This window comes from Uloborus diversus, chromosome 3, assembly GCF_026930045.1.
Source record: "Uloborus diversus isolate 005 chromosome 3, Udiv.v.3.1, whole genome shotgun sequence".
Lineage (NCBI taxonomy): Eukaryota > Metazoa > Arthropoda > Arachnida > Araneae > Uloboridae > Uloborus > Uloborus diversus.
Genome location: NC_072733.1, coordinates 78,213,461 through 78,228,848, shown reverse-complemented (window position 1 = coordinate 78,228,848; position 15,388 = coordinate 78,213,461). Strand labels below are relative to the sequence as shown.

Genomic DNA, 15,388 nt, shown 5'->3' with positions numbered 1-15,388 from the left:
TGTATAACCGGCTATTGAGTATAGATAAAAATGGCGTCGCTCACAGTTTAATGTGGATTTTCATTTACGTTGTATGTGGGATTCTAATCAAGCCGTTAATGCACTGAATATTGATGATTTTTTGAATATTGATTTTTAATTTGACGAACTCAAACATTTTGAGCCAAATATCACCTCAGCAGTTTCATAAATATCAGAAAACCGAGTCATCAGACAGTGACCCAAAAATAGAATTCAGGATTGCTCTTTCACTTAATACTGTTATTTAAAGGGCTAAATGACTTCAAAACCTTTTTGAAGTGATTGAGGGGGCTCTTTTTGAGACAAAAACGAAAAAAAGTATGAGGCAGGCAAAAATTGTCAACATTTTTAAATAATCATAATTTGTAAATATTACATTTTATCAGATCGTGTATTCCATTCAGTTTACTTACAGTATCTATTAAAGACTTCGTCGACCCCTGTGCAACGTTTTCATGTCTATAAGGTTTTTTCCCGCCAGTCCCGCGAAAAGCATTTAATCGGGGTTCTACTGTATGAGCAAAAAAAGGAAATGAAATATATGAAAATGCATTTTAAGTCTATTTTGAACTCACAATTCTTTGTTTTACTGAGCAATCACGATTGCTTATTGTTTTCACTTGACCGTAGTTGATGTCCTATCATTTTTGAGATCCACCAGCCACCGCGCGCGGGGTCTCCTCCTGGCAGGTGGCTGTGGCGATGTCTCCTCCACAGTTCCTTGTTCTCGTTCATGTCATCCACAATCGACTTCATTTATAACTGACTCCCTCGACTTATCTATTTCGTCAATTTTGAAATTTGCGTTTTGAAAAAATTTCTTCGGTGACGGCAAAAAGAAAAGATCATCTCCAAATTCAGCACTAAAAAGTGTATGAGAAGTAAATAATGACAAGTAAAACCAGAGCTATTGCATCAGTTCAGTGAAATCAATCATCATGCCTATTTGAAATCGAAACAAAAATGATACAGGATTATTGTTTCAAAACTAAAACTATTTCCACTACACTACTTTTATTCGATCTTATTTCTATTACTTAATTATTTAACTATTTATTTTGCCTAAACTAATTTTGAGATGAAAAACAACCCCGAGGTTGAACGTTTGAAAGTTGTTATTGGTTAGTCTATTTCTTTCGGTTAGAAATGTTCACTACAGCCAACTTTATCTTTTAGGACACATACGATGAACTTTTTCCAGAAAAATATTGTACAAGTTATTTTTTTGTTTATATCTGTTTACTTTCCGACCAGACGGCTCTTGTTACATACTGCAGCGCTTGGTTTTTAAATCCAAGAGAACTTTTGGTACGTAGTAGACAGAAATAAATTTTACTTATCTTTTCAACTTTAAGGAAAGTGAAGATGGATTGGTCAATGTCTAGTATGTTCTGCAACTTAAATACCATTACAAGTTCCAAAGTATTCATGAAACTTTATTTGTCTGCAGTAATTTTGATAGCCGAAGAATGGGCGCATAGTTTGTGCAGTAAGAAGCATGATCTTTAATTGTAAGTTCTGATATTGTAAGTTCAAAGTGCAAACTTCGAAATAGTATATTTTGATTCTTTTATGTATGTTATGTATGAAGTCTGTCAATAATTCAATGATAGGTAACTGCTATTTCTTATTCCTTTTTTGGGTAAAAAGACTTTGAAGTCTTTTAAGTATAAGAAAATATGTTTTTAATAAAATATTTTACTCAGAATGTTCATTGAACTTTTCAGTGAAATATTTTGATCAGAATGCTTATTAAATTTTTAAGTAAAACATTTGTAGTTTTGTCAGGTTTTTCAACTTGATTGCAAAAACTGTTTATTGGAGTAATTTTTGCTGTGAATTTTTGGTGTACTTTATTCCAGCATTTTGAAAATCAGTGTCTATTGCATCGATGAACATATGAAGTATTGTTTCACAGCAACACAGAGAAAAGTATTCAATCATGTTGTTGCAGGAGCAAGACAGTTTTTAGCAGAGTTATGTGTGCCAGGAACAATTCAAGAAGGTAAACAATTTATTTTTGCTTGCTAAAGGAGTTCATATTTTTATACTTCTTACCAAACATATTATGCTGAAGGGTCATTCCATAGAAATGTCAACCTCAATCACAGAATTTTTTTTTCTACAAAGCCTAATTGTGACCTATCATTTCATCCAGCATACTATCTAGTACTTAAATCCAGTAACAGTTTGTAAAAATTTCATTCGGTGTTTTTCTTCTGTCTCTAAACGTGCGAGGTTGTAGAAAAGGCTTAGCATGTGCGAAAAACGCGCGTCTATGTTTTCTTGTGTAATGTAATTTTTTTTGCAAATTTTTAAAAGAACTATGTTTATTCTAAATGATAAGATGTTGGCCCAATAAAATTGACTGCTCTTTTTGCATACATTATAAGATAAGTCTTTTAATTAGTTTGGTTATTTCACTGAGAATATTTACGTTGCGTTAGTCACGAAAATGTACTATTTTCTGCTTAAAAACTGAACCAGATGATTCAATGAAACAGCACTTTTTATTTTCTTACATTAGTGTCATAGCTACTTAAAAAGTGCAAAATATTTATTTTAGTATTAGTAGATATAAAATAATTAGTGTGACTAACGTAACATTTGAGCTGTGACTAACGTAACAGTTTGCATTTGACTAACGTAACATTTTAAAAATGACTGTTAATATTTAAAACTTATTTAATTTAAATAAGTTTTCATGAACAATTTTGAATATGTAGGCATTCTATATTGATTAAAAATATAAAGGGTGAAAAATACCAGTAATATTATTACATTGTAGACCTTCTGTTTACTTAGAAAAACACTTTTTTTGCAAGTCTTTAAAAAGATACTTCCAATTTAAAGAATTATTAAAAAAGAAAAAAGGTGAGCAAAGCAAAGTGAATACTCTGCTGAATGTGCATTTAACGCAGGAATCCAAGCTTAAAAATTAAGATAATAGAAATACAGTCTTAACAAAAGAGAACGCCTCTATTTTTTAGAAAATACATCTCCACCTATTATTAAAGTGAAGTAATGGCTGCTCGCTGGAAAACATTTGAAGATGTTACGTGCTTCAGCGAAAATAAGTGCTGCTGCCATATATTTCAGAAAATGCAAGAATAATCATTTAGAAATTCAAACATATGCGGTGATATCTGGAATTAAAATGCATTCTGCAATAACGTTCGAATTTTTTTTTTTTTTTCAATATTACATTTTAATTCAAAAGGATGCAAAACACTATTCGTCCGATGAATCAGTAAACCTTAAAAAATAATATGCCATTGAAACGTACTAGGAGTTTCTTATGACGATAACTGGTATATATGCAGAATACTAGAGTTCGGTGAAACTATCAACTTGCATAAAGTTCTTTTTTTTTTTTTAAAGAGAGATATTTAGGATTTAATTAGCCCAAAAGAATGTTATTCAGTTTGTAAAAGCATTTTTTTTTTTTTTTTTGCACATCAAATTGGGTTAATTGAACTGAATTTTTCCATTCTATTTCTTACACTAATATGGAAAAAAAGTAAAGAAAGAACCATAATACAACACAAAGAAAGTTCCTAAAAAGTGTAAAAGTAATGTAAGGGATTAATTACAGAAAGTTTTTTATACCCATTTATTGCTTGTTATTCGATGGTTCCGTTAGTCACGTTACGTTAGTCACACACAGTTTTTCGTAAAAGTACCATTAAGGGCCAAAAACGATTCATCTGAAAAAAATCTGCAGTACATTTTCAAAAATAGATTGTTTGCCTCTTACAAATATATCGGCCAATTTTTAAAGCCTGTGTAAGTTTTAGAAAAATTTGCCTCGTAACATAAGCATTGTTTCTCAGGGTTATAAAAATCTTACGTTAGTCACGATGCCTTTTTTGGTAAAAAAACACCTACATTTAAATCTGCATATTAAACCAAAACACATTTATTTTTACTCCCGGTGTAAGTAAAAAGAGTTTGAAAATCAGCTGCGAATGTTACGTTAGTCACTATGGAATGACCCTGATCTCAATAATGGTACCAGAAATAACCTGTTTAAAAGTTTTGAAAAACAAGGTAATGTAAGCTAGAGTGGTCGCTATTCGGTTAGTATGCAAAAAGGAATTTGTTGATGAAATATTACTGAAATAGTAAACTACATCACTAAACTCTGGGCGGTCATTCCAAGCTCGTCAGCTTACGAGATCGAGATTTCCGCTCACGTGATCGGTTGGGACGTAGAAATGTTGCAAAGTAGTATTCTAATCTAGTCGAACCTAGCCGCAAGCTAAGTTCTAGTAGACTAGAATACTACTTTGCGACATCTCTACATCACAACCGATCACGTGAGCGAAAATATCGATCTCGCAAGCTAACGAGCTTGGAATGACCACCCTGATTTCCTTCTTTTTTCTTTCTTTCTTTCTTTCTTTTTTTTTAAATTTAGCAATCAATTTCAATTGAAACGATGGATTAAGAAATATAGATATCATACACACAAAAAAAAAAAAAAAACAACGAACTTAGTAAAACTAGAACATTCTTCAAAGTGTATGCAATTAAAATTGATAACCTAATATTCTCAGTTTAATTCCCCTGTGAAGTTTCTTTATTGTTTGTTTTTTCAAAGTCCTTCATTCCGAAAAGCAGATCTTTTATTATTTTGAGAAATCAAAACAGTATTTTCCTCTAAGTTCGATTCAACAGAAACACCCATTGCTGTGATTCTGTGACATCGCCTTACTCAGAAATATGACATTTTTACTGTAACTAAAATTAGTGAACATTTTAGTGTTTTTGCTGAACACTTTGAAATTTTGAGGCCATACTTCTCACAGAAGATATTATTAGATTTGAAAAAAATATATATATCTGAGATATCCATGGGAATTAGCCAGTTTTGAGTATTAATTTCGTTCCGGAAAAGTGTGGGGGCGAGGGGGAGGGAGGGGCAGTGTGCTATTTTAGTACAGTTGTTGGAGGATAGGGAGAATCAAGCTGCGATTAAATGTGATCCGCTTAAATAACCCAAAGATGAAACAAATGAAAATTCTTACATCGAAAATTCAAAAAAAAAAAGGAAGTGCAAGACAATTCACTCCAGTGTACACCGTCTTCAATAGTCTACTTCGGAGATTCGCCCTTTTCTTGTCGACTTCGGCGGTACATTAATTGCTCAGCAGTACATTAATTAATCGCCTTCTCTCTACAGCGCGTCTCACTTAATCCATTTTTGCTCAAACCAGGTTTTATTGGCCCAAGGTTAATATTTGTAATAGAAAATCGCCAGTTGCTGAATTTTCGAAGCAGGTAAAAGTCTCAGAGGATTGATGTTTTAATTCTTATCTCCGCTAACTTAAGTCGTACAAAGGTGAGACTGGACGTATGAGGCACCCCGAAAAATTGCAAGTATTTCGTTGCCTGGATTAATTTTTGCTAGCTTCTGTTCTCGAGAAGATGCTGTTACAGACACACAAACGGACAAAGTCTCGCTGATTTTAACAATAGTAAGAAGATTGACGTTTTTTATACTACATTTGTAGATAAACTGGTTACATATTTAACTGAAAATTCATGTAAATGTGGCCTATATTTTAATCACTTTAATCAATCCTAAATAATTTTTTGCACGATATATATATATATATATATATATATATATATATATATATATATATATATATATATATATATATATATATATATATATATATATATCATTAGCAGCTATAATAACTAAATAAGATTAGTGATTTTATATGCAGTGTTATTTTTAAACGTGGTTAATTCTGAAGTATTTTATCAAGAACAGCTTGAGTAATTTATAGAAATCGAATCTCTGGTATTTCTAAGCGATATTAAAAAGTCATAGCAAAGGTTCTCGCAATTCTCTTCTGTATTAGATCAGGATTAAGGTTTCGTATCTTTCAGATGGGGATAAGTTCTAAATGGTTTGTGAGATCATCAATTGTAATTTTCTCTTCCTCTACGTTTCAAGGTATTGCCTTTATTTTTTTTCTTTTAGGTAAGTTGATCATCTCCTTCCAACAAAATTAACTAACTTGATCCTATTTCCTGAGCTATTTTATCTGGTAAAAGTTTCGGAGTTTAATGAAGGAGAAGAGGATAAAAATGTGGATTATTAAATAGGATATTATACCGAATATAATGAGAAAAGAAAAATCTGTATAATGTTTTACATTTATTAAAAATTAGCATTCTTCACCCGCAGGAAACTGAGAAATATAAAGTTTTAATTCCTTATTTCGGAAGTGATATTGAAATAATGGGTCATTCCAAAGAAATGTCAACCTCAATCTCAGACTTTTTTTTTCTACAAAGCCTAATTGTGACCTATCATTTCATCCAGCATACTATCTAGTACTTTAATCCAGTAACAGTTTGTAAAAATTTCATTCGGTGTTTTTCTTCTGGCTCTAAACGTGCGAGGTTGTAGAAAAGACTTAGCATGTGCGAAAAACGCGCGTCTATGTTTTCTTGTGTAATGTAATTTTTTTTGCAAATTTTTAAAAGAACTATGTTTATTCTAAATGATAAGATGTTGGCCCAATAAAATTGACTGTTCTTTTTGCATACATTATAAGATAAGTATTTTAATTAGTTTGGTTATTTCACTGAAAATATTTACGTTACGTTAGTCACGAAAATGTACTATTTTCTGCTTAAAAACTGAACCAGATGATTCAATGAAACAGCACTTTTTATTTTCTTACATCAGTGTCATAGCTACTTAAAAAGTGCAAAATATTTATTTTAGTATTAGTAGATATAAAATAATTAGTGTGACTAACGTAACATTTGAGCTGTGACTAACGTAACAGTTTGCATTTGACTAACGTAACATTTTAAAAATGACTGTTAATATTAAAAACTTATTTAATTTAAATAAGTTTTCATGAACAATTTTGAATATGTAGGCATTCTATATTGATTACAAATATAAAGGGTGAAAAATACCAGTAATATTATTACATTGTAGACCTTCTGTTTACTTAGAAAAACACTTTTTTTGCAAGTCTTTAAAAAGATACTTCCAATTTAAAGAATTATTAAAAAAGAAAAAAGGTGAGCAAAGCAAAATGAATACTCTGCTGAATGTGCATTTAACGCAGGAATCCAAGCTTAAAAATTAAGATAATAGAAATACAGTCTTAACAAAAGAGAACGCCTCTATTTATTAGAAAATACAGCTCCACCTATTATTAAAGTGAAGTAATGGCTGCTCGCTGGAAAACATTTGAAGATGTTACGTGCTACAGTGACAATAAGTGCTGCTGCCATATATTTCAGAAAATGCAAGAATAATCATTTAGAAATTCAAACATATGCGGTGATATCTGGAATTAAAATGCATTCTGCAATAACGTTCGATTTTTTTTTTTTCAATATTACATTTTAATTCAAAAGGATGCAAAACACTATTCGTCCGATGAATCAGTAAACCTTAAAAAATAATATGCCATTGAAACGTACTAGGAGTTTCTTATGACGATAACTAGTATATATGCAGAATACTAGAGTTCGGTGAAACTATCAACTTGCATAAAGTTTTTTTTTTTTTTTTTTTTTTTTTTTTTTTTTTTTAAGAGATATTTAGGATTTAATTAGCCCAAAAGAATGTTATTCAGTTTGTAAAAGCATTTTTTTTTTAAATTTTTTTTTTCACATCAAATTGGGTTAATTGAACTGAATTTTTCCATTCTATTTCTTACACTAATATGGAAAAAAAGTAAAGAAAGAACCATAATACAACACAAAGAAAGTTCCTAAAAAGTGTAAAAGTAATGTAAGAGATTAATTACAAAAAGTTTTTTATACCCATTTATTGTTTGTTATTCGATGGTTACGTTAGTCACACACAGTTTTTCGTAAAAGTACCATTAAGGGCCAAAAACGATTCATCTGTAATAAATCTGCAGTACATTTCAAAAATAGATTGTTTGCCTCTTACAAATATATCGGCCAATTTTTAAAGCCTGTGTAAGTTTTAGAAAAATTTGCCTCGTAACATAAGCATTGTTTCTCAGGGTTGCAAAAATGTTACGTTAGTCACGATGCCTTTTTTGGTAAAAAGACACCTGCCAGCGCTTATTTTGCTTCAAATTCTTGGTAGAAATGAAAAATAGTCACCTTGTACATTTTAAATCTGCATATTAAACCAAAACACATTTATTTTTACTCCCGGTGTAAGTAAAAAGAGTTTGAAAATCAGCTGCGAATGTTACGTTAGTCACTATGGAATGACCCTAATCGGAAATCAAATGGTGGTCTATAGTCATGGCCTGTTTCTGTTCATTAAAAACAATAATTTGAGTAAAATTAAGTCATGCGTTGACCATTCAGATGGATGATTATTTTCCTCAAAGGTTAAACTAGGACTTCATAATCAAATGGAATAAATTTTTTTTATTCAAACGAAACATAGGTTTGAACAATTTTTAAAAATAAATACACAGTTGGAGCTTAAGGAAAATAATAAAGAAAGAGTTGAAAATTAGAACCACAAACTACATTAAAAACAAATTACAAGGATAACACCTGCCCCACAATAGGAAACGCATTTGCCCCATCTTACTTTTACGGAGGGACAAGTGCAAACCCTCGTATAAACAACATTTGGTTACCTTTTCTAATCAAAATAAACTACATATGTATGATATTAGTAAGCATACCTAAAAAGAAACAACTTGCCTTTGCTGACTTCAATTTATTTTACATGAAAACAAAACTCCTAGGTGATCAATCTTTAGACTACAGCTTCTTACAAGACATGTAACTTATCACTGATTGTATTTATCTGTGCAAACTAGTGCTGATTTCAAGTAATAGGAATTGTCACAAGACAAATTACCGAACCTATTCGATGTATGGTAGAAGTTTATTCAGGTCAGCATTCACATAACGCTCAGGGAACGCCTTTACCCTGTGGACGCACTTGCAGCAACTTACATTATTTTTATTGGAAAGTTTTTATGCAAACAAAACATAAACCACTGCTTCTTGTGTCGGCATAGATGCAACAATAAAGCTTTAAAACTGAGTTTTAAATTTATGAAACCCATAGCACACCATTGGGAAAATTCTAATAAAATTATTTTTTCCTCGTTAGCTTATTTACTTTATGCTCCTTGCTTTAAAAACATATCCTTGTCAGAAGAAAAGTGTGCTCCTCAGTATCAACGTCTAATGTCTATGTCCGAAAAGGTAAACGATGAGCCAAATATCGACAGAGGAATTAAGGAATCATGTTGGTAAGTGTATACTGTTGTAAACTTAATATTTGATTTCCTTGATAGAAATAGAAAGTAACATTACTTGTTCAGTAGAAATATACTGGTATAAAAATAACAATCTGATTGTTTTATTGGCTCTCTTGATCCACAGGTATTATGGGCGTAGCCAGAGGGGGAAAGGAAGGGGCAACTGCTCCTCCCTAGAAGAGAACCTCTGACTCCCATGCTCCTTCCAAATGTCAGCAAAGATAATTTAAAATTGCAATTTTTGAACTTCAGTTTCGAAACATTTCTAGGTGAGAGCTTTTCTGCCCTCGTCGTACCAAAAAATCTTTATTTTTGGTACGACGTGTTGTTGACGTACAAAATGTTTTTTAGGGGGAGAGGAGGAATATAATTTCAAGTAATTTCCGAGGTTCTCACTGGGGATGGGGTTAACTAAAATCATTATCTTGTGGCGCCTATGCTTGCCTCTCCCTAACGAGTATCCCGGCTACGCCCATGACAGGTATAGTGCCCAAATATAGCTCAAATTTAATTCGTTCGTTCATTCGCCATTATTATTTATGCTTATGAAAAACAGTACGGAATCCCAACACGTTAATAGATGGTAATTCAATGTCGAGCATAATATTCCAACTTAAGTAACTTCATTAAAAACGGAGCATTACTGTAAGCTCAAAATTAGGATGTAAACTACCTAAAGAAATAAAAAGGAAATAAATTTATATGTAAAAACAATGAAGATAATTATTATTTTTTGTGGGAAAAATATTTTTGTGCTTTAAATGAAGCATTAAACTTGAATTCGTTATATTGTTTTATATTGCCGTGGGCAGGTAAACGGCACTATCTGCAGAAGTGAGTTTTCGAGACATTTGAAAAAACGCGTTTTGGATTCAGTTTAACAAAAGGGAATTTTGCAATTAGATGTTTTTTTAGCCCTTTTTTTCTGCAGAAACCAAATAAGCAAGCTTGTACAATAAAGCTAACATACATTATATGACGGAAATGCAAACAAAAGAAAAATTAAAAAAATGCGGTTACTGCTCTTTGCCTATCCTCAGCAGTATAAAATCTAGACATAAAAAAATTTTTCTCACTGCGGGATACATTCTTATAAAATAATATAGATTATATACCATTTTTTTTTATTCCAAACTATTTTATGTGTTTTAGGTACTAACTATGAAAAGTCCGCTGCAGCGATAAATTTACATAATACTGTTAATTTTCATTTTATTTCACGGTGTTTAACGGGTTTTTCTTTTTTTTTTTTTTTGAACAACTTGCAATGCTATTTTATTAATCAAAGTTTTTCGAATTTTTTAAAGCGATGAAATTTTTTGATGTGTAAAATAACCAACATTTTGAGCAATTCTAAGGGAAGAAAATATCACGCAATTTTCTGCGCTATTAATCACATGCTCTCAGACCCTACATAAATTGTATTTATCATATCATATCAAGAAATATCCATTACCTAGAAAGCTATATTCTAAGAATATTTTGACAGGTATAACCACGTTTCGTATTATTAACCACCAAAGAATCTCAGAATTTGTTAAATGCTGGCGGAGTTTCAAGGTTTTATTGATCATACGTGAATAAACGGAATTGACGAGAAAATCCCTTTCACAACCGGAACAATACTATTTCGCATAAATCACCACGCAATTTTCGGTAGGACCATGATATAAAGGGTAAAACACATTTTAACTTCAGAAACTTTTTTACTTTTTCTGTGAAAGTGGGACATTTTTAGCTCACCCATTGCGGAGGATTAAAGAAGTGAATAAACAGGCAGTTCTTCTAAAGCTTTTTATTTGAACATAAAAGCAATTGGAAAATTATGCAAACATGAAGAATGAGCCCATTTTTTACGAAATTCTGTTGATTTTCCTTACATAATTATTAACTTTAAAAAATATACTTCTATATATATAAAATCATCTTCGTTTAAAAAAACTATATGTTATTATATACTTGTATATATATATATATATATATATATATATATATATATATATATATATATATATATATATATATATATATATATATATATATATATATATATATATATATATATATATATATATATATATATATATATATATATATGAACATACACACGTACATACATAGTATTCACACATAATTATAATTGATCTTTAAGTTCAAAGAAGTAAATAGAGATATTAATTTTTTTTTTTTTTTTTTGCTCTAGAGAGCGATTCATTTTAAGTTTGAATCAGCTTGTATGCAATTTTCCCTCCAAGTTGATCTCGTCACGTAGGATTTTCTCAGTCGTGAAAATACATTCCTTTGGTATCATGCGGAAAAAAAATAATTGAACCATTTGTATCATATTCATCTAAATCATCAAAAAGTTAAAATTTTATACAATATTGACAGATGATTGTAAAAAAATGTGATCACCAATAATGACTTTTGAAAATAGCAGTGAGTAAAACTTTCAGCTGTTTTAATTTTTTCGACTGCTTAACTCCTGTTTACTGAGTAGGGAATAGAAGTATATGGGAATGTTGGGCAATATGAACATGGTTTGTTTTACTCAGATGATCTGAAATTTAAGATATTGCGAAATGTTTACTAAGTGATAGTACTGGTTATACTTTTCCACTACATTTTAAGAAGAATGATCCAAGCTGTCTTTTTATTTCCTTTTACAAAAAAGGAAGTATTGCATTCGCGAAAAAAATTTCACTCAAAAATCGGCCTTAATTTCCATTTTGCTCGCCCCCGAATGAATATTGAGTTTTTTTTTTTTTTCAACTCGACCACGCGTAGATATATGCCTCAGAACGTACAGAGATCCGAAGTATCCATTTTGACGATCCCCGAGTTAATAACAACGACTTTTCTCGTGACGTCCGCATGCACGTTTGTATGTGCGTATATGTGTGTGTATATACGTATGTGCGTATGTATCTCGCATAACTCAAAAACGGTATGTCCTAGAAAGTTAAAATTTGGTACGTAGACTCCTAGTGGGGTCTAGTTGTGCACCTTCCCTTTTGGTCGCATTCAAATGTTCCAAAGGGGGTCTTTTACACTTTTTTGGGGTAAAATCATTGCTAATTTCAATGCAAACTCAAGTGCTGATATAATTTGGCAAACACTTGGCAATATATCGCCAAGCTTTTGGTCGCCAAGTTTTGTCGCCAACCTGGCAAAAAATTTGGCGGTTTTTTTTTTAAATTTTGGTTTCAATTTGGCCATATTTCGAGAGTTTACCATTGAATGACATTGAAACTGCCAACATTGGGAAAATTTATGAGTATAAAACGTTTTCTTTGCTTCGATTCTCAAACAAAATTTGGGGTGAAAACATTTAAAGTGTTTCTTTGCTTACTCCGAGGCACTGTTATCATTAAATTGGAGTAAAAGGAAGTCATGTGATGCTCACATCAGCTCGTTTTAATTAAATTTCTTTCTTTTATTAGGTGTTGTGGAGGTTAAAGTTATTCAGTAGGACGCTGCTTCATTAAATTGGATACAAAAATGGTTAATAATACGTACATCCGACAGCTACGAAGAGTGTCGGAACTATTTGTCTAAGTTTTGTGTTGTGACTAAAACGAGTAACATGTGCATCACTTGTGGGGGTATACGCATTTGCTTGTTTTACAGTTCCAAAAATGTTTTACAGTGCTATAGTAATCAGGTTCCTTCGTTCTTATGTGTTGGAAATTGCATCTTTATAAGCTTACATAATTTATTCTGCTTTAACATTAATTGCATTATTTTTCAGTATTAATTCGAATTCAAGCATAATTAGGTACTGCATGTGATTAAAAATGAAAATTAAATTGGAGAGGCGTGCAATACATTGCAAAATGCAAAGAGCATTTATTTGTCCTCAGAAAAGAAATAATGTTTAAAGTAGGGTTGGATGGGGTAAAAGGGACCCCTTTTGAGAATAGTCTGTTTCTGAAACCTTATACAAAAGTTTAGAAGAAAAAAACCCTTAAAGGTCATTTGGATTTAATGTTTTGTTTATTTATTCCTTAATATTGTGCTTATTACTTTAAAATGGCTGGTATTCAAAAAAAAAAAAAACACAAACACCATTCGAAAGTTTAATTTTTTCCCCACAGTAGCGATAAATTGGTTTGAAATGTCTCTAAACTAGTTAACTTATTCCATTCTATAGTAAAGTGCTTGATAAAATGCTTAAAAGAAAAGAATCGGACAGAAAACAAGGTAAGAAAAGATCAACCGACAAAGTTGACAAAGCGTGATCGGAGATTTACAATTAAAAAAATTATGAAAAATACACATTTGAGTGCTGTAAAAGTTTCTGCAGAGGTAAATGAAAATTTGTACATTTAACTTTCACCTAAAATTTTTTTGCCTGTTCCGAAATATTAATTCTAACCAATGGATAAGGGCCTATTTCATTGAAAGTCGTCGATGTACGAACACTTTTGGGAGCCACTGTATACTATTAACGACTGTATTTTTTAAAAAACCAGATGGGTGTCCCACTTACCCCATAATAAGGGGTAAGTGGGTCATCCCCCTTTTATTTAAATTTAAAACAAGCATATCTAAAAAAGGGGTATGTAGGTTATACTTGATTAAGTATACACATTTTTAGTATGAATTATATTTTTGTAAACGCATCTATTTATCATCAACTTTCAACATTTAGACCTACATGATACTTTATGGTTTACTTTGACGTAAGTTTAACAAATACATAACCACCAGGTTTAGCAGTTTTTGTAGCTGAACTATCAATTCCTACTAGGACATCATAGTTGTCTTGTATTTCACAATTACAAATATTTAATTAGAGTTGTTTTTGATTTTGAAATAACCATTATTATAGGAGGACCCGCTTGTCACTTATAGCAAAAATTAACGGGGTAAATGGGGCCCCTCCTCTTAAACACTTATCAATTATACTATGTACAAAAATTCTTATTGTTACATTAACTTTATGTTAAACTATGCATGAAAAATTAATTATTATTGAAAAAATAATAAAAACTAACCTGGAAACACTTTTTTGAAAAATGTTGCTTGAACTCGCAAGGGGGGGGGGAGAAAAATCAGATTTTTTTTTTTTTTTTAACTAAATGCTATGACTTAGAAAAAAATTCTACGAAGCCCAAATATATGCAAAACCAAACATTGTGATGAAGTTTAACATGATCAGTGCTATAGCCTCCCAGACCACTATGCCCGCTGTGCGGGTAGTGTGTCGTGTGATAGAATGGGTGGAGGGGTTCTTTCCTCCCGAGCGCCTCCACATCCGTGAGCGGATACCATCTGACCCCAAAACGAATTGGGATTCATCACTGAGCACCACCTTTTGCCAATCAGTGACACCCCACATCGCTCTGGCTTCGCACCATTGCAGACGGAGTTGCCATGTTTTGGTGTTTAAGGGAGTACACGAAAAGGGCGCTTGGACTGCAGATTTACTTCCGCAAGACGTTTAGAGATGGTTCGGGCAAAGATAGTTCACACGCAAAGATGTTCCACTCCGGTAGAAACGTGTGTAACCTTCCTTTCGACCCCTGACGAAAAAGTGGTTCGACCAAGAAGCCGACATTAAGGAACAGGTTGGCGAGACAAGTTTGGGAAAAAGCGTGCTTGAATGATCGAAAAGGCACTAAATCGCCAATGCTGATGTCGCTGCATTTGCAATGCGAATCCGGAGGTGAAGATGTTTTCTCTCTTCTCTCCCCTCTGCGGAAGCGCTGAAAGGGAGGTAATTAAGCCTCATTTGTACGATGGTTCATTGCTAAAGGGTAGTAAAAAAGTCATTGTAGAATCGTCAAGCGTAAGTTATTACGTTAGCGATACGTGATTTAAAAGAATTGGGGCGAAATTAGAATGGCGCAAAAGTATGAAACGAGTAAAAATTTTAAATCCTTAAAATAAATTAATTTTGCCGGAAAAAAAAAACATGCGTTGCTTTTCACTTCGAATTTTTTTTTCTTTTTGTCCTTTTTTTAAATCACAATTTGCTTAACATCAGGGCCTGTCATCAGTCGGTGGACCCTGGTATCAGATATTATAAAGAAACCGCTAGTGAACCCCCCCCCCTCCCTTTCACTTATTCATTTTTACGCGACATTTTTACCTCTTACATATCCCCC

General features: G+C 32.0%; 1 protein-coding gene across 1 annotated transcript in view; it reads left to right on the top strand.

Moving 5' to 3' along the window:
* The window catches only part of LOC129218495 (uncharacterized), a 51,809-nt gene that overhangs the window by 18,894 nt on the left and 17,527 nt on the right, over positions 1–15,388 (top strand). Inside the window, exons 2-3 of the mRNA XM_054852781.1 lie at positions 1,884–2,026; positions 9,125–9,266. Of these exons, the coding sequence (XP_054708756.1) occupies positions 1,921–2,026; positions 9,125–9,266 (248 nt within the window). The 5' untranslated portion in view covers positions 1,884–1,920. The remainder of the gene's footprint in view (positions 1–1,883; positions 2,027–9,124; positions 9,267–15,388) is intronic.